General features: G+C 49.7%; 8 protein-coding genes across 8 annotated transcripts; 4 read left to right on the top strand and 4 right to left on the bottom strand.

Moving 5' to 3' along the window:
- Window positions 1-406: 406 nt before the first annotated feature.
- Window positions 407-730, bottom strand: Pdw03_1693 (putative pol polyprotein; the record flags this gene model as incomplete). The annotated part of the gene is made up of 1 exon (XM_066099977.1): window positions 407-730. The coding sequence occupies one exon, from the start codon at window positions 728-730 to the stop codon at window positions 407-409; it is 324 nt and encodes a 107-aa protein (XP_065957704.1).
- A 2,624-nt stretch (window positions 731-3,354) lies between these two features.
- On the top strand, window positions 3,355-4,852 carry Pdw03_1692 (Histidine acid phosphatase, putative; the record flags this gene model as incomplete). The annotated part of the gene is made up of 3 exons (XM_014681095.1): window positions 3,355-3,687; window positions 3,738-4,636; window positions 4,687-4,852. 3 exons carry the CDS (start codon window positions 3,355-3,357, stop codon window positions 4,850-4,852), a joined length of 1,398 nt encoding a protein of 465 aa, XP_014536581.1.
- Window positions 4,853-5,512: 660 nt separating this feature from the next.
- Window positions 5,513-7,125, bottom strand: Pdw03_1691 (Fungal transcriptional regulatory protein, N-terminal; the record flags this gene model as incomplete). The annotated part of the gene is made up of 3 exons (XM_014681096.2): window positions 5,513-5,544; window positions 5,596-6,879; window positions 6,930-7,125. 3 exons carry the CDS (start codon window positions 7,123-7,125, stop codon window positions 5,513-5,515), a joined length of 1,512 nt encoding a protein of 503 aa, XP_014536582.2.
- Window positions 7,126-7,531: 406 nt separating this feature from the next.
- On the bottom strand, window positions 7,532-9,084 carry Pdw03_1690 (Vacuolar ATP synthase subunit H, putative; the record flags this gene model as incomplete). The annotated part of the gene is made up of 3 exons (XM_014681097.1): window positions 7,532-8,144; window positions 8,205-8,730; window positions 8,790-9,084. 3 exons carry the CDS (start codon window positions 9,082-9,084, stop codon window positions 7,532-7,534), a joined length of 1,434 nt encoding a protein of 477 aa, XP_014536583.1.
- A 544-nt stretch (window positions 9,085-9,628) lies between these two features.
- Window positions 9,629-12,364, top strand: Pdw03_1689 (M protein repeat protein; the record flags this gene model as incomplete). The annotated part of the gene is made up of 3 exons (XM_014681098.1): window positions 9,629-9,818; window positions 9,873-11,353; window positions 11,411-12,364. 3 exons carry the CDS (start codon window positions 9,629-9,631, stop codon window positions 12,362-12,364), a joined length of 2,625 nt encoding a protein of 874 aa, XP_014536584.1.
- Window positions 12,365-12,716: 352 nt separating this feature from the next.
- On the bottom strand, window positions 12,717-13,795 carry Pdw03_1688 (uncharacterized protein; the record flags this gene model as incomplete). Its single annotated transcript, XM_014681099.2, has 2 exons — window positions 12,717-13,643; window positions 13,742-13,795. 2 exons carry the CDS (start codon window positions 13,793-13,795, stop codon window positions 12,717-12,719), a joined length of 981 nt encoding a protein of 326 aa, XP_014536585.2.
- Window positions 13,796-14,557: 762 nt separating this feature from the next.
- Pdw03_1687 (uncharacterized protein) lies at window positions 14,558-15,630 on the top strand (the record flags this gene model as incomplete). The annotated part of the gene is made up of 5 exons (XM_014681100.2): window positions 14,558-14,594; window positions 14,700-14,987; window positions 15,074-15,148; window positions 15,208-15,309; window positions 15,425-15,630. The coding sequence occupies 5 exons, from the start codon at window positions 14,558-14,560 to the stop codon at window positions 15,628-15,630; spliced, it is 708 nt and encodes a 235-aa protein (XP_014536586.2).
- Window positions 15,631-18,692: 3,062 nt separating this feature from the next.
- Window positions 18,693-21,727, top strand: Pdw03_1686 (Chromosome segregation ATPase-like protein; the record flags this gene model as incomplete). The annotated part of the gene is made up of 4 exons (XM_014681101.2): window positions 18,693-18,958; window positions 19,121-20,072; window positions 20,125-21,572; window positions 21,640-21,727. 4 exons carry the CDS (start codon window positions 18,693-18,695, stop codon window positions 21,725-21,727), a joined length of 2,754 nt encoding a protein of 917 aa, XP_014536587.2.
- Between the last annotated feature and the right edge of the window lie 247 nt (window positions 21,728-21,974).

The following is a 21,974-nucleotide window of genomic DNA, read 5'->3' as shown; positions in this document are numbered from 1 at the left end:
GTGGGCCAATCACCCACTATGTCCAAATGCACATCCGCATCAGCGATCACCGAGAGAAGAAAGCCTGTTTCCTGGCCACCCAGTTGGCACACTACCCGATCGTGTTAGGCCTTCCGTGGCTGAAAGTACACGACCCCTATGTCCGTTTCGCCGAACACAGCATTGAATTTAACAGCGACTACTGCCGAAGGAACTGCAACATACCCTTGCGGAGCGCGAAGATCCAGGCGCTCCACGAGAGAATCCTTCCAGTTGGATAGGTTTCGTCAGTGGTATAAGGGTAAGACCATTCTCTCGAGCCCATTCTTGGTCGACGAATCTCTTCCCCTCAGCTCCAGAATCTAGCATAGCATAGCTCGGAAACTCTTCTTCTTTTCGGTACAGTGTAACAGGCAGTATCATCAGATCAGAACGGCGGGTCTCCTCTTCGACGGAGAGGCTGTTCATAGCGGCGGCGGATGGCGGACAGGTCCATAGCGTCAGGGTTCACAGGCGGGGTGGTAGCGGTCTGCTCAGGACCGGGTCTACCAGAGTTCAGTTCAGGGGCTTTCGGGGCGGTTCTTATGGCAGCAGAGTAGGTCCGTGGGGCGGTCGACGGACCGCTGTCGTATTGGACTCGGCGGTTTTCCAGGTTCTGGAGGAACCTCGCTAGATCGAGGTAGTCTCCCTTAGGCGGTTCATGATGCAGTAACATCCCTTTCAGTTCTCGGTTGATTGCTTGTTCGAGCATCGTGGGTAGGGCTTCATTATGCATCTCGCCCTCCATGGCAAGACGCTGGAATTCGGCAAAGAACAGGCTGAACTCCTTGTTTCCTTGCCGGAGGCGGTACAGTTCGTTTCGGGCATTTCGGGCACGGTTTGGGTCTCCAGAGGCTCGTTCCAGGATGTCCAGGATATCGGTGAAGTCGTTCAGTTGGCAGATGCCATCGCGGATGTAAGGCAGAATCTGGGCATAGGGTGTGCCCTTCAGACGGTTAGTGACATAGGTCATTCGGGATTGCGAGGTCGGAAAACGGTCGCGGTTGATGTTCAGCTTCTCCTTAATCTGGGAGGAGAATCGGCGGAGATCCTTCCGGTCCCCTTCAAATTTGTCAGGGTGCGGGCTGGCAGGACGGTATGATAGGAGATGACTGGTAGGAACAGGTCATAACAGATCAGATTCCACTTGACAGGTACAGGCAGGGGCAGGCTATTATACAAGACGTAGCTCGAAGAGCTACAACAGGATCTAGAACTGAAGTTCAGATAAACAGGTCAGAGATCACGTACCGTGATCTTCCTCTAACTAAGCATCACGGTTCGCACCGTGACATTTATCTTATCTTTTATAACCTTCGGATCTTAGTTATTCTGCGGTGTTAAAATGTGCGTAAAGTCAGATAGTTAAAACTAAGATACGGAACGGGATTAACTATAATAATAAACTTAACTTCCTTAAAATATACCCTCTCGCACGAATTAAAGCTTTTAAATCGGACACTATAAAAAAAAGCTTCGGAGTAGCTAGTTTAGTACCATTTACACCCGACCGAGTGATTTTAAAGCTTAATATTCGGCTTCGAACCTAATGTTACGCACTGCCTAACTGGTCACAGTTATGTTAGAAGCTTTCCTGATTATACTTGCCTGTTGTTACGCACTGCCTAACTGGTCACAGTTATGTTGGAGCTTCCCTGATTATACTTGCCTGTGCTGATCCTCCAACGTCAACGATCTGCCTCTCAACCGAGCTGTTGCTGCGCACAGTCTTATTCCAGCCTAAGTCCTTTTGAGGGTATCGAGGAACGATGCCAGGTAGAGCGCCGAGTAGATCTATACCGCAGTATTGGTCTGCTCGTAGGTGTTGTCAAGTGATAATATAGTTAACGAGTCAACGTGGTTCCAAAGGTAAACACAAGTAACAATGTAGGAATTGAAGACAAAGAACTAAACTAACTACATGGAATGGTGCCCTTATATATCTGTCGAGATGTGTGGTGCCACCATGAGATAGGTACAAATGCCTCAATGGTGCCACCTCTGAAACACCAAACGTTTCAGAGTTCTTCGCTTCCTACTCCCTGGGTGACTCCCCTGGAGTCACTGCTGGGGCCATGGTCACGTGATGTCCTTGTTGTCCCAAAGGGTGTTGCTGATGTATCGAGGTACATACACACCAGACTTTAGTCCAACTCAGGGTGGATCATGCTCTTGCTCAGTGAGCATGATCGGGACTTCCTTTTCCTTCGATACCTGGGAACGCCAGGGTATACAGTGTTGCACGTGATCTGCTGACAGATAGATCTATTGGCTCTTGGTGGCCCATCTGTGTACCCGGTGGGGCACCACTGATTGGTGACGGGTAGGTCCGTAACACCTAACCCCCCTAGCTAGCCGGGGGAGTGAATTAAGCCGGAATTTTACCCTAAAAACCCCCTTTACGGAGAAAGAACTACGTCGTTAAGCTTTATCAATCAAAGCTTTACTTCGTACAAGATCTCGAAGCCCGCCTAGCCCGTTAGATCGTGCATTAAACTAGCTTGTAAAAGGCTTCCGTCTTACAATACAAGGTGCTATCTTACTCGCCAAAGAAAACAAGGATTTACGCGCCGCTAACGAGAAGTAGAAGCAAAAGCGTACTAGATCCCGGAGGTAGATACCTACTAAAGAAGGCCTCTCAGTTCTTGAAGCTTCTCAATTGATTACCGAGCCGGTTGAAGCGGTTGAAGCGCCTCCCCCCCCCGCCGGCAGAGAAGGCCTTCGCCACCTTTACAGCCCCGAACGAGAGCATTACTAACATGCGGGCTATGTAAAAATCAGGGCCATGAAAGAAATACATGTCCAGAGAATAGATCATTTTAGTGTATTTAATTTAATGTAGTGGTTGAGTTGTATGTATTTGAAATTAGTAGCTTGGGTAGGGTGGCCAGCTCGCTTACCGAATACGTTAAATAGGGGATTTTTGTCATTTTTAGTTAGTCAGAGAATTTGATACCCTATCATTTCAACCAATACATTTCATACAGTCAGATTTCTGTCATAATGTCCTGGAGGGGGTGTCGATGCCAAGACCCAAGACCGGAAACATCGGGGAACAGTGGATGTGGCCTGTCGGTCACCTTAACCAAAACCCGTTCGATGCTGAGAATAGTCGCTTAGCCCAAAGTTGGCTATGTTATGTAGAGCCACATGGCTGGCACTCCCCAGGTTGGCTTAATGACTCCACGTGTACTGATTGCTAGGTTGCGACTGGTGCGACTGCGGTGGAGCTTCATTTTGTTTCTCGTCTTGGGTTTGTTGGCAATTAGTTCGGAAATCTACATATTCGAAGGTCTCCGACAGATCTGGTTTTTCTCACCCAAGCTTATCCCCATCATGCGCAACCTTGTCTTGCTTTCCGTGGCGGCCTCAGTACTGGGTCAAACCCCGGGGGACACCTTCTATCCCCCAACACTGAATGATACATCATACATCAGCAACAGCTCGATTGGCACATATGGTGGTATCTATGAAGCTCCAACCCAAGGTCCGACCGAGGGCATTCCCTACGGCACCTACGACTACTGTTCCATGCCGCATCCTCGCTCAGAGGAGTACGAGCTGCCCGAGGCTCTGACCAACGGCTCAACTAAGGGAAAGCTTGTGTACCTGGAGTATCTACAGCGCCACCAGCGTCGAACTCCGTACAACATTCTTCCAGGTGGGGAGGTAAGCAACTCTCGGATCAACTCTCAGTCCAAATTAACTCCGTTCCCTAGAACCAAGCATATCACTGCGATGATGTGCGTCCATATCTCTACGCAGGCCCCAACAGCGCAAGCGGCATCCAGCCCATGCCTATGTATGCGCAGACATATCAGGACCCCACCAATCCCTTCATGGCCGTCGTGAACGGTACCTGTCAGTACCCCCAGATCACCATCGGAGGAGTACAGGATGGATACCAACACGGCAAGGACCTGTGGGACGTCTACGGCAAAAGGCTTGGCTTGATTCCTGAGAAGCCAAACAGCCGCGTCTGGTTCCGCTCCAGTGGGTCCGCTCTCACCCAGGCCTCGGCTGGTGCGGTCCTGCGTGGCGTATGGCCTCACTACAAGGGAGCTCTTCCCCTACACCAGATGACTTCTTCTGTCGATACTGTCAATGAGGGGTACTCTTGCCCTGCTGTCAGTTCTACGCTATTGAGTCTACAGTCTACCACGCAATGGAAAGAGCATCTAGCAGTCACCGAGCAGTTGCGCTCGAAGCTGGGCGCTATGTTAGGCGCTACAGAGAGTTCGTGGCAGAGTACCTTTGACCACTTTTCGGATAACTTCCAGGGTCGCCTTTGCAACGGCTATGATCTGCCCTGCAGTTTGTCAAACTCCTCGGCCTGTGTCACGATGAAGATGGCTGAGGAGGTCTTCCGTGCCGGTGATTGGGAGTGGAATTACTACTGGCGCACGAACCCGGATGTAGTCAAGTATATCCAGGTTGTTGAGGGCTTGTTTATTGGTGAGATTGTTTCTCGTCTGCAAGCTGTCCTGGACGGGAAGTCTTTCCTTGATTACAGCCACTTCTTTATCCATGATGGGGATATCGGTCCTATCCTAGGTTCTTTGGGAATCAAGACGCTTCGATGGCCCGCCATGGCATCCAACATTGCTTTCGAAGTTTGGTGAGTCAAAATGTTGTCGAATGCGCTAGGATTCTCTAACATTCTTCCAGGGAGACGAAAGATTGGACGGATGAGAACTCCTTCTACGTCCGTGTTTTGTATAGTGGCCATCCTATACGAAGTATCCATGGTCTTCTTGACTGGGTTCCTCTCTCGAAGCTGATTGATATCATGAGTCCCTACGTCCCTGTGGATATAAACACTCTCTGTGGATAGATATAAGTTAAAGATTGACAAGCTATGGTCCCAAAGGATATTTTAAGAACCCTCATTTCAAGATGATCCATTTCCTAGATTCTTTTCCTCTGTCTACCAATTTACAACATACACGTTTTCTGAATTCCAACCCATAGTCCATGGATTGATGATGGGTTCGAATTTCACGCAACCCGGATACGTATAATGTTATGAAATGCTATTTTTTTTTCCCATATTTGGAACCAAAAATCCACATGTAAATTTAAGAATCATCGCGTCATATGCAAGGGTTTTTGATATCCGGAGTCTAGCTGCTAAGTCCCCATCTTTACATCTCTTGCTTAGCTCCGTCTTTGAAATCCTTGGCGTCTTTCGCTTCACTTCAGTCGAGCTAATACTCGTGTGTTGAGCTTTTGAACATAGCTTAATCCAGAGAAAGGGGTTATATTCAAAAGGAGAAGACTTTATGTGCAAATTGCCTAGAAAGAAATTCGTCACTGGCCACAGCACCCAAATGCCAGGGCTAAATACGTATGCACGCCAAACCCTCTGCTAACATCGACTCGTTGATGAAAAAAAGTTATAGTACAACAAAAGAAGATATTATACATGTAATTCGAACTCAAAAGCATAGATCATTGCACATGAGGTATAACAGGCTTTGGCCGAATGGTCTACCTAGTAAGGGATAAAATCAAACTGCATTCGTTCTATGAATCAGATGTTAGCATAACCGAAGAATGACTTGAAAAAGTTATTACCGAGAAAGTGGCACCAGTCTTCGTCACTCAGCTGGTTGGACCAGTACTGCTCAAGGAATCTCAAAGACTGAAGAACGTTCGGAACGCGAATGGTGTCATGCAAAGATGACAGCAGTTGCCTAACTGTATCTCGATCTTGACCGCGCGCCTCGCAGCCCGCAATAAAGATTGGTGTTGTTAACATCACCCAGGGCGAGAGACCTGAAGATGGTCCAATCTGTGCGGTGCACTCCAGGATACGCTGGACCGACTGTTGCACTTCTGGCGACGTAGTTGGTGTTTTCCGAAGTCGTCGGTGGATCTGAATAAGCGCACTGTGTTGGAACGCCTGATTACACAGTAGGAGCTGCTGCGCACTCTCCGCAGATAACCCTTCTGCGGCCCTGGGGTAAAAGGAGGGCTGCGAGCTCGAGTCACGATTCATGAGCAGTCGAACTGCGAACTCCAATGATTCGGCATCATCCGCAACAATGCTGTCAATTTTTATTGCAACAAAGCCCTGCAAATTCTCCTCGACTTCATGGCTTCGCCAGGCAGCAGCGCCGATCTGCCTAAAGACAGCTGCAAGGTCCACACTGAACCCCCAATAGTCATCTAGATAATCAGGAGACCCGCCTAAACCCATCAAGTCAGAGAAGGCGAAGTCTGAAAGATCTCCAATGGGTGGACCATTGCCCGTTAGTGCCGTAAGAGAGACGATTGACCAATACCAACGATCTAAATACCGTCGGAAACTGCTGGTAGACCGCAGAGAATCTTCACCAGCGGCGTCCGATGCCCTCATCAATGCCCGTGCCCCGTCAATATGTGCTCTCCACGAGTTCGGGTTGATCGCCCCGGAATGTATTTCAGCTAGACAGAGCGTCCGAGCCGTCGCTACCAACGCCTCCGGGTCTTTGGATGAGGGATTCTGCAGCTCCGTTCGGAAATGTTCAAGACTGAGAGCCATGAGCCGGGCAATCTCCGGTGCAGATTTTACGCTCTCCGACTGGTTGTGTAGTGCTTGGATATGGATTGCCGATAGGGCCATGGTAGCGTAGAGTAAGGAGGGTGTCTGAAGAGCCATTGGGATCAGCATGCGACATATGTCCTGCTGCATGCCTGAATGGCACGCAGTGATTTGAGAGGCATCTTTTATAAAATGGTGTAATAAGGCCTTTTGGCTGGACGACAAAAATGAAAAAGGATCGACGGGTTGCGACAGAGTGAGATCTGATCTGACTCTGGCGCTGGCTGACTGCACCGCCGTCTTGGTGGTGTAGATGAATTCTCCGGGTGAATATTCTGGAATGATCAGAATGATTTACAAAGCCCCTTTGGTTTAAAGTACATACCAAGTCTCTGCATGCCTCCTGTCCCGACGCAAGCACCAAACCGAGAGCGCGAGAACGCCCGTCCACCCCACTGTAACTGCATTGAATATTGGCATTGCTCACCTGCAGTCCGGCAGCGACCGCAGTTCGGCCTCTGCTCGTCACATTTTTGCCGGCGGGCCTTACATCTCTTGCAACCTGTGAAGGACCTCGACATGGGTGCTGTGGGCTGGTGGGATGATGTGTTCAGCCAAGAATTCCTGCGGGGAAATGGAAAGCTCCCCAGACGTAACCGGCCCGCATTGCAAATGTAATTTCTGGGGAACAGCAACAAGGGGTTGAAGTTTTTTTTTGGATTCTATAGAAACTGATCAAGGGGTAGCTTGTGTTCTTGTCTTGTCGCACTATTGCACATCTTGGGTTCTTTTGCGGTAGATCGCAAGATCCACCGGTTGGAGAAGATCAAAAACAAGGGGCCATAAATTTCATAAATGAGTAAGTATGATTCTAAATCCCCTCAAGTAGAAAGCGAATGTGCGCTTTGGCAAGAAAATACACAGTACATGCAAATCACACTATATGTTCATCCTGGAAGGCAATCAGAAAACTCCCCTTGTGCGGGATCAGCCCTCAAAAGTATATCGAAGCCATTCACCGACGGCGTGCAAGCTCTCCCATCGCACTGATTCATCTTGATCAACCATCAGTTCCATCACCCGCGTCTTGAGTCCTAGTCGCTCTAACTGCCCACGGCGTTCGGGAACCTCCTTCACTAAATGCCCTACATCGCTGCAAGCAATAGCTAGTACCTGCTTGTCGTTATCCCAACTCTTGGACAAAATCTCGGCTAGTTTCTTGGGCAAAGCGCCGTTCGCTTCCTCAACGATTCGGCGAGCGTTATCTTTCCAGAAGGTCGGGTTTTTGTGCGGGGGCGACCAACGCAGGTGGCCCGTCTGAACTTCGGCGGCATATTCGTCAAACGTGGTTTGTGTCTTGGTGTACTCATCCAACATTGAAGACAACGCGCTGAGATCCTCGAGCAGGTCGGGGTCGGTCAGGTGACGGCTAGCCAAGTTGGTCAGAAGGGCGGGAAGCCTGAGGAACACGGCGATTGGTAGCAAAGTCGTCCGGTTGCTGGAGCAAAGACTGTACAGAGTTGCGACAAGCAAGCGAGTGGTCTTCTCTTTGGGTGAAAGACGCAAAAGGTGGATGTAGAGTTGGATTATTTCATAGTTCCTATGTGAAATCAGTAGGCGCTCAGAGTGCAAAGCTATCGTTTGTCGTCGAATCACTTACTCTTGAAGTTCCTCGCCAATGAGAGCGCCCTCAAACGCAAGCTGCCACAAAACAAGGAGCACCCGGTATAGAAGCTGGAGACCAACACCACCGGCGAGACCAGGTTCGACGTTGCGAGTGCTGCCTCCCAGGGTGCTTGCGTTACTGATGTTGTCTTTAGCTCCCGCCGCAGCTCGAAGGGTGTCGATCAAAGGGACCAAGGTCTCTTGACGCTGCGCCCAAAATATCTCCCGAGCTCGGCTTGTTCTCAGCAGCTCTGAGAATCCTTGGACACCGATGTCCTGGAGCCCACTGTCCTGGTTCTTGGTCAAGGTGGAGAGATAGGTGTAGAGCTGTGGGAGAGCCTCGTTGTCACGCCGTGCAGGTTTGGGTGAAGCAACTAGACTGTGCGAAACAAGTGCCGTGAGGAAGGTGGACGTGAGCAGAGGAATGGGGTCTTCGGCGTTTGTCGAGTGCTGCAGGAACGGTAGGAAAGGTTTGTACGGTTCTGGGTGGGAGACCAGCGAGTTGGCCAGAGAAGGCACATCTAATGAAGACCCAGTTAAAATAATTCCACGGAACTTCAGCTCCACTAGTGGCATCTACCTTGAATCAAGTCCGAAGCCAGCACCAGTATATACTGCACGATATCGGTCCTTCGAGAGGCCGAGTCCAGGACACTCTTTCCCTGTGCGCCGCCAGCCAACAGATCTGTGTATCCAGCAAGGTCTCCTTCTATCGTCTGGCGGCGTTGATCCTTGCGCACCTTATCCACCGCCTTGATCTTCTTCAAGTGGTCATCGGTGATGTTGCCCGCCCGTACGGCACCCTCCCATGGAATTGGCCGAGCTCGAATGTTATTCTGGAGGGAGCTGAGATAGGTGGGTGGCTCCAATGACATTGTGAATGTTATCTGGGGGATTTGAAGCCAGAAAAAATGGCGTAGCCGGCTGTGAACGATACAAACTGGAAGGTGTGTCCAGAGAAACGGGGGAGCTTGGGGATGACGGAAGCCTGTGCCAAGACCGACGGTATCTCAACGCATAGCCTCAACTTTTGGTTTTTGCTCTCCATTTTAATTCTCACTTCCTATTTCTCTATCGTCTTCTTGTTTCTATAGATCTTCTGCCAGTCATTTGCCTCACGTTCACTGTATTGTCGATCCAGCGCCTTAATCTTTGTTCGGGTTTTCACCTGGTACTTTGAGCTCGGTTGAAATCCTGCCAGTCTCTCTCATCTCTCCCTCGCGGCAAGTCCTTGCCATTGCCACCTAGGCTTCGACACATTTGGCAAGAATTGTTGCCAATTTGACTCTGAAAACGTCCCCCACGATAGTCGCAAGTCGACGTCCGAGCGCAGCCCCCACCCAAATCATACGAATGCGACACGAAGCATCTGCCGCTTAGTAGCCTGTTCGCAATTTCCAATACTGTGATTCTGCCACGATGGCGCAGAACTCGCAAACACAAAAGTCAAAATGGGGAGTGGGTTCTTTTTTCCAGCAGGCAGTAGCCGGCGTCGAGTCTCGGCTGGATCATATCTTGATGGATGAGGAGGGAAACCAGACCGGCTCTATTGCAAAGCCTACTGAAAATCAAGGCGGAGAAGCATCATCGACAAAAGCTCCTATTGCTTGTATGAAATTCACAACATATGTGCGGCCTAGTAAAACTGGCTAACATCTTTCAGCGGTTTCCCGCAGTTCGTCGACCGCGCGAAGAAATGACCGGCTTCAGGAACGTCTAGCTCGAGCTATGGTGAAGCAAAACACCTCGAATCTCTCTTCCCAGTCTCCTCAGAGCCGAGTCTCATCATTGCCTACTAGTCCAGTACCTAGCAACGGGGCTCGGTCTAGTATGGAAATTGATTCTAGCGTTGCATCGGTGAATAGTGCGGTGGAAACCCCTAAGATTTCTCAGCCGAATGACAACAATGCAGCTAAATCAGCCTCACCTAAGGTAAGCTACGACTCCGGGGTATCACCGCGTGTCTCAACGGACATCAGCATCGCAGATTCCATGCCCAGGGCCTCTCTGGATGTGGCTCAATCATCAACCGACTCGGCCAGAGCTAGTCAAGAATTATCGGATTCTCAACGCAACTTAATACTTAGCGAAGTTGCTAAGGGCGATAGTCCACGAGTTAGCGTTGAATCGCCATCACAGGTACCAGAGGAAAATGAAAATCCGGATATCGCTCGCTTGCAGGCCGAGCATAAAGTTGCCGAGTCTCAATGGCAAGAAGAAATGCATGGCTATATCGAACGAATTGATGCATTGCAGTCGAAGTTAAAATACCTCGCAAAGGATGCTGCGGAATCGGCTAAAAATGCTGCGGCAAGTGCTACCCCAGGGAGTACGCAAAAACAGCTCCTAGAGAAAGATGAGAAGATTGCATTGCTTCTTGAAGAAGGGCAAAAGCTGTCCAAATCGGAGATGGACCACCGCACAGTGATCAAAAAATTGCGTCAGCAACTTGCCGAAAATACAAAATCTCAGACTGAAATGAAGAGAAAGACGGACAAGCTTGAGCGCGACTTGGTCAACTCCGAGGCAAGAGCTAAGAGGGCAGAGACCGCAGAGAAGAGGGCAACCGAGTCTTTGTCATCCCAAACAAAGTCGACTAAAGACTTGGAAGCTGTTACCAATGAACGCAATGCACTCAACCTGACCGTCCAAGAAATAAAATCGCAATTGAGTCGGGCGGTTTCCCGCGCTGAACACGCGGAGACAAAGGCGAACTCTGATGCTCTAGAGCTGGAGAAGCAACGGGCGGCGGAGCTAGATGAGGAGCTATGCAATCTGAAGATCGAGCGAGACATCGGTGAAGAAATTTCCAAGAGGGAAATTACCGAGTTGAAGGAAAAGATTGAGCAAGAGAAAGAAAGAGCTCGAATGCTGGAGGCTGAATTGAAAGGCGAACAGTCAGTCTTGGAAAGCAAGATGGAAAGCCTGCGCTCCCGCGCAGAGGAAGCTTCATCGGGGGCAACGGGAGAGACCCAAGCCAAACTTTTGCGTCAGATCGAGACCCTGCAAACTCAATATGCTGCCGCTAGTGAAAACTGGCACACACTGGAGGGCTCTTTGCTCTCACGCCTGGCTAGTGTGGAGCAGGAACGCGATGATGCCGGTCGGCGTGAGATCGACCTTCGGAAAAAGATTCGAGAGATGGTAAGATCTCAAATTTCATGCCTTGGTATGCCGCGAGACTAACCAAAATCAATGCAGAACCACAAGTTGAAGAAGTTAGAAGAGGAACTAGACAACGCCAAAGAAGTTGAGCACGATTTGGACAGCAGGCTCGAGGAACGCATGGAAGATCTGCAGAAGCTACAACATAAATTTGAGAAAGCGGCAGAGGACCTCGTCTCAACGCAAAAGGACATGGCCGAGCAGAAGAAAACATGCGACGCAACGTGGGCACAGAAGCTCGAGGAAGAGCGGGCCAAGTGGAGAGAGCAGGTGAACTCCCCGTCGCAACTACGTGGAGTATCACCCGTCGCATCTCTACGGCGATCGAGCACCCTCGAGGCCATGACCCCAGGGCTGTCGGACTTCCACCCTCCTAGCCGGCGCTCATCTAACATGGCTTTCACCTCGCCGGAAATCGGCACTCCAACTCGGCAAAACTCTTACCCTGCTTCGATCACCCAAGCTACGCTTTCTCCTCCACACATCAACACCAATTCATCAATCCTGGCAGCGCCCTCTATCAGCTTTGAGCCGGAAGAATATTTCGAAGATTCTGGCACTCCTGCCACTCCTGCCACTCCTTCTGCGTATGGCGGCATCCAAGCGCCTCCGTCGCGCGGTGTCAACGACATTATCTCCGAGTCAACTGTCGGTGCTGGCCCTTCTGTGCAGCTGGTCGAGCGGATGAGTGCCACAGTCCGCCGCCTAGAAAGCGAGCGCGCCGGCTCCAAGGACGAGCTGGCCCGCGTAACTACCCAGCGTGACGAAGCCCGGCAACAAGTTGTTGATCTTATGCGTGAGCTCGAAGAGAAGCAGCTCTCGGAATCTCGCGTGCAGAAACTCGAAGCGGAACTCGAAGAACTTGATCAGCGCTACCAGACTACCCTTGAGATGCTAGGTGAAAAGAGCGAGCTGGTTGATGAACTCAACGCTGACATCGCTGATCTCAAGAAGATCTACCGCGAATTGGTTGACAGTACTATGAAATGAGGGCGAACTGGTTAGATGTTTACCCACCATTTAGGGAACCGCCAGTTGGGCGCTTCTTAGCTGGGATCCTTCATGCTTAGACTTTACATCATTCGGGCTTGTGAGTAGATTATATATCCTGTCCTGTACATATTTATCACTGCTACACAACGATTTTGCTCCTGCATCACGGTGCGCTTTCCGAGTTTCCCTTTCAGCATGTGGTTTATATGACAAGGTTCTGCCTCTTTTATACTGACCATAATCTTTCAGACTTGCAGGGACAGTTGGAGCACACGGCAATTTCCAAGAAACACTAAAACGTGGCTTCATGGTAATTTCACTATCTCCAAATTCACTATGCATGAACATGTCAAAAAGACGAGGAATGCATCGAGTTCCCAGTTCCCTGCCTAAACTGTACCAGCTGCTGAGAACTTTCAGCCTGCTTCCTATCCCAATTCGCAAGAAGAACATTAAGCAGCTCATTGGCAACACCCAACAACAAGAAAATCGCAATAACCTGTCCGAACGTCCACCCTTTCTCTTCGGGATTGAGGTCGTTGCGATGGATAGTCTGTTCAAGCGAAACAATCAAGTAGATGCAGAACGAACAATACGCGACCTTGTTCAGCGTGAAGTTGAGCAGCGCCTGGCCATGTAGCCTCTCGGGTGTCTCAGGACGATGCTGAAACTCCACAAACCAATTCAGCCAACCTCTCTTTTGACTCTCAAACCTATCTCCAGCGTCGGGATGCCGTTTCTGGTACAAAACAAACCCACACAGACACGGCAACATGCACGTGAAAGTAAGAGCATAACCAGCCACAACCGCACCCAGAGTGCCCAAAACAACATACCGGAATATAGGAGAAGTGGCTTTGATGCTCACGCCAAAGAGCACATACACCGTATTCTTGTTGCACTGGGGCTGGCTACCAAATCGCGGCGCCGTCACCCAGACATAGACGTTGAAAGCAAGGAAAGCCGCCAAAGCCAGGATCTGGATTGCGGAGAAGAAATAAAGTCGCCATGGGCCGAGCCCTGCATACTGGCCTTTGCTTACCATGTTCATACCGAGTATAGCGAGAAGGTGCACGACACAAATCGCGTGGAAGAGTGTTAGGTCGCCCTGAATTGTCTGGTAGATTGCGGTGCAGAGGAGGGCTAGACCTTGCAAGCCAAGGGCGGAGGAGACGCCCCGTGAGAACTCCTCTTGATCTTCGCCTGGGGCGAATACCCGGAGTAGATAGGTAACGATTGACCCGCCTAGGCAGAGAGCGTAGATCGATATACGAATCTGGGGGTGATGATTTAGCTGAGGTGTAATTTTTTTCCAAATGGTAGGGGATTGCATGGCGATAGAATGAGAATTGTGGCATCTGAGACGAGACTTACTCCGACTCCAGATACATCCGGATTAGCCTCGATGACACAGGCTGTTGAGTTCATACTGTATAGCACAATGATTGTTGTAACGACTTTCCAAGCGATGTGCTATAGCAATCTGAGTGGGGTGAGTCACTCTAGATCTCAATCTTGGGTCAAGTATTCATTATCGCCTTTACATCTCTGGACGAGTCTCTCGGTTCGCATGACGAAAGGGCAAAGGCAACGAAAGGGAAAAGGTAAAAGCCATTTGCTCGGGCACCAAAGTGGCCAAGCAGTGAGCATTGCGCCACGAAACCCTGCGATCACCAGTCAAACACATCGTCCTTCGAAGTTTGATAAAGACAAAAAGGCGGCTGAGTCTGCCAAGATGATCTTGATCGCACTAGGATTGGGCGCGTCAGGATGTGGCGCCCGAGCGACACTTACTGCAGGAACCGCTAAGGCCAAATTAAGGCTGATTAGGAGACGCCAGAGATTTAGTCTCGGCAAATGAGACCCTTGATTGGTCAATCAGGAAGTATATACTCCAACTACTGCAGCACTTCGTGTACTGCTTCGTGATTGATGTCCCCGTTTCAGTGAAAAAAAAACAGGATTTTTAGTTTTATCAGCCTCTTGTGGCATCATCCATGTGACCCCACGAGGCTTTTGGCAGGGTGAATTTGAAGAGCTTACCTATCTACCAAGTCTTGGCTATTAAAGTCGATTTTCTTATTTGTGATCCGTTCTCGTTCTCAGTGCCAGGCATCTATTTTTGACCTTGTCAATTATTACGACTTTGATTACAGTGAATCGAAGTGGTTGTCGCTAAAAAGTCTGACTATGGATCTGGACAATGTCGCCCGTCCTGCTATCAACAGTGAGTCCCCATTTTTCCTACTCATGAACATAACGCAAATCAGAATGACTTCCTCCTTGCGACGTTGAAAAGTTTCAACCCAATGCTTACCGTCCCTTCCACTAGTATGGACATTCTTCGTCCTCGCTGCGCTGGATATCGCCGTAAATGCCGCCGCCGGTCCAGCTGCAGTGGCGACGGCCGCACATATCAATGGGAGTCCACTGACAGCGAGAGCAATGCAAATCGGTGCGCTCGCTGGAGTCACTAAATCGGGAGTGTTGGCATTCGTCGAATTTGCGGGGTTCGCAGGTTTGCCAACACCCGCGTGGATACTATTAGCTCTAGTGGCAAGTGGCTTTGGAATTTGTGTCCTGGTCACGGCAGAGGTTAGCAATTTGGTTATTGGAGAAAGTGAGTGCCAGCCTGTCTGGAATATTGCATAGCCAGAGCTCTATGCTCTGCAATTTGACTTGGTTGTGGTGTCTGACGATGTGAAGCACCAAGCGCGTTACTTATTGCGGCTGTTGTCGCTGCCATTCCTCTCGCAGGAGAGTGCATTGGGATATATGAATGTGAGCTCCTTTTTTCTTCGCTTGGAGCTCTCCATTGCTAATCTTGTTTGGTGCTTCAGCGGCTGGGGGGCTATATGGTAGCAAACCTCAGACACACCTTTGTGTTATGGGGTTCGATGCCTTGGGGGGATACGTTTTTGCTCGTATGGCACATAATGGAGGTCAGTTGCCTTTTCTTATATTAACATGAAATCATTGGGGTTTGCACTGTTCGCTTCTTCTGTTGCATCGGTTGACATAGGATTTGACTAATACTTAAAATGTGGACACCTACAGGCTATGATATTTGCCCTTACAACGTTGCTGCTGCCGCTGGGGCTGTTTATGGTGCCATCACCGGCTTCTTCCATGTTATCCTTGGGTGTATCGCTGGATTTACCATCTATGAAAGCACAAACGGTAATTATGAAATCCGGAATGCCTTTGGGACTGCGCGGGGATATAATCCGAATTGGCAACGTGACATCGGGTACGGAGTCTAACATCGGGACTTGGGTTTAATAAGAAACGAATTTAAATCTTACGAAGGTGTTTTCTAGTTTGAACACCATGATTTTTGTGGTCTGTCTGTGCTATCTCCTTATGGGGCCCAGAAATATACGAATAAGCATCCTGAGTCCACATTTTGCATACAATAGTCTTTCAAGTCCCTCTGCAGTAAGGCTCGTCAGCATCCTGCGCTCGCTTCGCCGAGTCGAAAGGGGCATGTGAGCCACTTTCACTATGTACCTCATCACAAATCTTGGAAGAAAGCAAGTTGGCTTAAATTTATTCCGAACTCAGAAAACCGTCTCGTGGAACCTCGGAGAGGAGAGGAAGGGGTCATACTCGCGGGTCGGGAGCAAGAACGGCGCGCCTTCTAGGTGATTTTAATTTCTGTTACCTCTATAGGTTGCGGTTGCACGCAGGTTGGAAAGGAACACAATCAAGGTTGGAAGTTCGTTAAATATTCGATCCACAATTTTGGGCAAGTTTGAACGCTCGTCTCTTCCGAGAATCACATCCGAACCAATGGGCCAGACCTATCCGATTTTCCATAAAAAGAGTTTGAAGCGGCTAGTATAATCGTATCGTCTTTTGTCGTGACTTCGGTCGTATGCTGTACAATCCTTCTCGGCTGGTTCACCAGCCGCGGACGAAGTCGAAAAAATGATAAGAAAAATGGCACAGCGTACATGCGTGAGTGAGACACGGGTTTTGGACTAGGGATCAAAGAGAGGGGAAAGGATTTGAAGGGACAGTGCTGAGACCTCGATACTTGATTTCTGCTCCTAAGCTCACGTGTAAAAGTTCTGCACAATCGATTTGGGGATACCAAGTGTATGAACCGGATAGAGCATCAGATTTGTTCTAGGACCCCAGTTTACCTCTGTTCCATTATGTGCAGATGCACGGAGTATAACATGAAAACAGCAAGGGCCCCTGAAACAGCTTGAATGCAGCATCGAGACATCTAGCCACTTGCCAGATCCAGGCATCTGGAGCCTCTCAGCTGTTTCTAATAATAGAACGGCTGTGACTGGGACTACAACAAAGTAGTAGATCACTGCAGAGGTGCGACCTATGTTATGTACATAATTAAGCAAATCTTTGAATGTAAGACAAGTTCGAGGGTGAGACATGGTCTAGACTGTGCGAAGGGAGTGGGTCAAACGGGGGTGCATAAGCCACCTTTTCTTTATCAACGTGCAGATGGATACAGACCATCACTGCTGTCCGTCTATTGACTACTCCGTACGGAGCTGATGGCGTTGAATTGAAAGTCAGGTGAGCTGTAGACCAAGTTATCCAGAATCTTCCCAATTTACTGCGAAATTTTAAATGTGAAAATATCTCGGAATCATGGGCTGTCAACCGTTTCTGCGACAAGTTATTAGACCCTAATGGAGCAGCCCTATGCATTTGAACCCTATTAATTCCATACAATGGATCAAGCCATCTCATGTAGCTATTTCTGTATCACCGTTTCCAACGCGTCCAGGTAAATTTGCCATTTATATTCTCCGTAATACCAGTGGAACCACTGTCTCCATAGGGTGTACAACATCACACAACACGAATCCCAGTTGTCGGAGAGGCGCGCTCAGTACGGAGTACGGAGTAAAACAGGGTTCGAAACAGGACTAAAAACACAGCACGCAGGGATTGCATGATCATTTATATTTCCCGAGCCCTAGTGTCAATTAAGAGTACAGTGGTGATTAGTAGGCCTTCTCTTCCAGAGATTGAGACGTATAGTCCGTACATAGAGATCAATGTCCAACTCAAAAGTTAGATACTAAAAGGGTCCGGAACTGATACCAGGAGCATCTTGTTATCGGCTGAGAAACTTAGGATCCAGCTGTCATCTCCTATCTGTGGACTGCTCCGTGAAGAGTACAAACGATGCACCCTCGCCTTATTGGCCAACTTCATGATGTGAGACGATGCAGGAACAGGTTCCTTAGCACCTCGGCGCTTAGCCCGTTGAAGCAATACATGTCGGCCCATGCGCTGGCCCGAGTGTCCAGCGAGACGCTGTTTTGAGATTGACGCCTCACTTTGATTGGGCACGATACAACAGTTAGCGTGCAGTATGTAATTGAGCACATTCTGCTGACAGGGAATAACCTTTGTCTTTTCCCAAAAATGAGAAGCTTGGATAAGAAAGGGAACTCTCGAAAGAGAAAAGGGGCAACATTTCCACAGTGAGAGATGCCTTTTTTTTAGAGCCCCTTAATCTCCTGCAGACAACTAAATCAAATTTCCCTGTTCCGTGGTTGAAGGTATCTCCATAGAAAACCTATGGGTAAATATGAGATAAATGTTATCCTAAGTACTCCGTCCAGAGTACAGATGAGTAAATCACACTGCCGACATCATCGATAACCTTGGAAAAGGTAAACGTGTAGGATGTACGGAGTACTCCGTATAGAGTAGACAGAAAGCACTTTCAAAGTCAATTGAAAGGGCCGGAAAAAGTCCAAGTCCGGTCCACATGCCCCTGAATCGCCAAGCAAAAGCCCGGGCCAACCTCTGTCCACGACTCAAGGGGTTCATTGTGCCACTGGATACTATTGAATGTTCTATTCTCATCTGAACCTGGTCCCCATGAACTCCTTATACTCCACATGGACGTTATGGACGAGAGAGCATTGGACTGACTATCAAGAAATAAGGATGACCACATTATACGCTTCATGGTAGGGCTCAAGTACTGTCGATCCTACAGGCCAGAGCCACTATGTTACGATGTATTTGTGCCAATCGAATCCATGCACGTCCAGACCCACGCCCCTGCGCTCCACTCACGCTTACTTGTCCCGAAGCCAGCGCTAATGAAATGGAGCCACGGGCAGTTTGGGCCAATCGCCCCGGCTTGTCATGTACCAAGACTTTCCAAGGTTCTCCTTTTCTCCCATTTCCCTCCATGTTTGATGCTCACCTGAGAATTATCCTTGCCATTTCGGTCATCTCATTGGCGCATGCCATTCTCTTTCCCGTGTTAATCGGCATGAACGGCCGTCGATCCATGGCTATTTTTTGATCCGGACCAGGGTGTTTCATGGCGTCTCCTGGGTTTGGCGGCTCTCCCGCCCATTCAGAGAGCTACTCTAGTCTCGATCTGTCTCCAACTACGTCTCCCGTGCGAATGAAATCTCTCCCGCATAATGGTGATCCGGTGACTTCGGGTCTTGACCACCCCTCATCTCCCATCTCGTTCGAGGGAGATAAACCCACTTCTGTTCCCACTGCACCCGTGGCCAGACCACCATCCCCTTTGTCAGTGGATGGAGACTCGTATACATTGGTACAAAAAACCCTAAATAGGTACGCGATTAGCATGACCCTAGGTTTTCCTCTCCCCGATCTTTCTGCAGACCTTTTTTGGTCCCGGCTACCTACCGATCAAGCATGATATGGCCTACACATGCTATTCCGCTTCTCCACAGTCTGGAAGACTAATCGCGTGGCCCTGTCCCAACTCCCCAGATATTCCCGAGGACGGCACCCTACCCAACCCCTACATATCGATACTGCCGCTTCCCGCCACGGCTCCGCCTCGTACTTGAGATCCGTGCTTGAGGACGACGACGACGACGAGAGTCCCAACTACTTTGACGAAGGATACGAACACCAGTTCATGAATGGAACCCCCCTTCACAGTCGTCTAGATAGCGAGCCGTTCATCCCAGTCCTCAATTCCCCTCCTCAAATGAAACGATCGTCACGACGGGCAACGAGCATGGCACTACATACACCTATGAACAGAACACCTTCCCTATACATTGAAAAGGATTCGCGTGCTATGTCGATGTCAATGGGTGCGGGAGATCCAAGGCACCCCAAAGCCCCGGGAAAGAAGATCAGCTCCTTCTTCAGCTGGAAGGCGGCGAATAACAATACAGCCACATCCCCTGGAGGCGAATCATCGAGCACGGATATCTCCGACTCCGGTCGAGCGGCAATGCCTCCCCCTATGCCAGCATTAGCAAACGTCCCTTTCAAGCCCGGCTCTCCGTACGATTTCAAGTCCAATGGATATGGTCTCCCGGCGCGGACTTCACTAGGGGCATCGAGTATAAAGGAAAGTATGCTCATGTCGAAGATGGCAGACATAGAGAATGAATTACGAGAGATAACTATCGAATTGGCGCGATCGATTGGCCGAGAAATTGATCTGGAGGATCTAGTCGAACGGCTACAATCAGAAGGTCCGGACGTCAATCGACGTACAAGTGACTATTTCTCAGACTCGGGTACTAGCTCTATTCGCTATGCCTCTGATCCTGGGAAGAGCGAAGAGATCGAGAAGATTCGTCGCGCTGCAGCGCAAGAACGGGCACAGCTCAAGGTTGACTTGTCGCAGAAGTTACAGGACGAGCGATCTCAGCGGTTGGCATCGGAGTCTCATGTCCAAATCTTGGAATCTCAAGTTCAACAGGTACGGGGGGCAAACGATGTGCAACATGCGACTACTGACAGCATTTATCTAGCTCCGACGCGAAAGAACGGACATGTCCGATTTGTCATCGAAAACTAAGGAACTCGAGACTGCTCTGGAAAATACCAAACGAAAGCTGCTTGAAGAGCGGCAATCCAAAGATAACTTTGAGGACCTACTTACCGCAATGCGGGTAGAGCTGGAACAACTTCGTAATGATCGAGATCAACTTCGAGATGAAACCAGGCTCCTAGAGGAAATTGAAGCTTTGAAAATCGAAAATGCTTCTTTGGCTCAGCTACAGAGCGGTCGATTTGCTTCGATCGCCGAGGAAGGTAGCTCACCCAAAAACTCGACATTTGGTGTGTCACGATCGGGCTCCATTGCACGTAAGCCCAGCGGCTTAGCCCGCTCGGGTTCGCTATCTCGGTCCAACTCAGTCAATAATACCAGCAGTAATAAATCACCAGAAACACGTGAATCGTTGGCTGACAAGGTCCACGATATCGAAGTTCAACGTGATGCCCTCCACCAGGCATTGCGAAGCCTCCTCGACCGCCAGGCATACCAGGCCCGCGAGTACGAGAAGCGCACTCGTATTCTGGAAATGGAACTTGCTCAGGCCCAGAAATCGGGTCAGCCGCGGAAATTAGGCTATGAGAGAGATTTGCGCAACCTACGTGACGATGTGAACCATCTCCGCATGCGCGCCGAGGATGCCCTAGATGGCAAGTGGCAGTGTGAGAAGAATCTCGCTGGACTGAAAATGGACTTGGACCGTGCCGAGCAGGAGACCAGCTCTCTACGCGCGCTTCTTCTAGAGGACACTACTGCTGGTGCAGAGTTGATGACAGGTCAAGAAGGTTTTGCTGAGGTCGTGACCACATCTTCTTCCTTGCAATCTGCATTCCAGCAATTGCAGGCGGATCGAGCTGAGGCCGAGGCTGATGTTGCGGATTCGGAAGAGCTTGCTTCCTCCCTCCTCCGGACTGGGGCACTGGGCAGCAAAGTCCAAAATCAGCTTCAGATCAACATCTCTTTGCATGCCCGTCTAGCAACGGCTATTGATAAGGGTGACAAAGATCAGCAGATCTCAGTTGACCGGATCAACATTCTACAGAACCACATGAGGGAGCTGGAGGAAACTCTTTTGGTTGCTCAAAATCACTCGGAAGAAGAGATGGGCAAACGCGAGGAGGAGATTCGTTTGCTGAAGGAAAGCCAGCATGCCCAGCTCACGCGGATGATGAATGGTAGTCGCAATCTAGTCGGCCTCTCGCCCCGGCCCCCGAACGCACCCTTCGATTCTCGCCCACCGCGTCTAGACCAGACCACGAGCGGCCAAGGTGTACCCTTGGCCGAGGTTGTCCAATCCGAAATTTTCGAGCGACGAGTCAAAGATCTCGAGAAGCTCCTCCGTGAGGCGGATATGGAGATGGAGCAAGTGGTTGGACGGATGAACCGCACGCAACTCGATGTAGCTCAGCTTCAAACTGACAGGTATGCAATTCGGGTTTTATTTCACTCCCTTTCTTCCTCCCATCTTTTATGCTAACCCATGCCACAGAGACGACGCTCTCCGCCAGACCCGTCAACTTCAAACCGAGATCCAAGCTGAGCGTGACACCCTCAGGAGGCTCCTCAACGCCCTGTAAAATTCGACTAATCTCGCTCTTTGCCCTATCCTAATATCTCACTATACCACATCTGCATATGCATTTACGCTCCCGTCGCCCGCGATGGTAGTGTACAATCTCTTGGAGTTAGCCCGGAGTGCCGGGTTTTTTTTGGGTTCTTTAATGAAGATCATGCGTGTGGCATCGCGCTGGCCTCTTCCCTGACTTGGACTTGGAGCGTTTTGTCTCTCACATTCACGAGACTGGTGATTGACTGATTTTGGTC

The sequence above is a fragment of the Penicillium digitatum genome, chromosome 5 (genome assembly GCF_016767815.1).
Source record: "Penicillium digitatum chromosome 5, complete sequence".
NCBI lineage: Eukaryota > Fungi > Ascomycota > Eurotiomycetes > Eurotiales > Aspergillaceae > Penicillium > Penicillium digitatum.
Note: the sequence above shows the minus strand (reverse complement) of the source record. Positions and strands in the feature narration are given on the sequence as shown.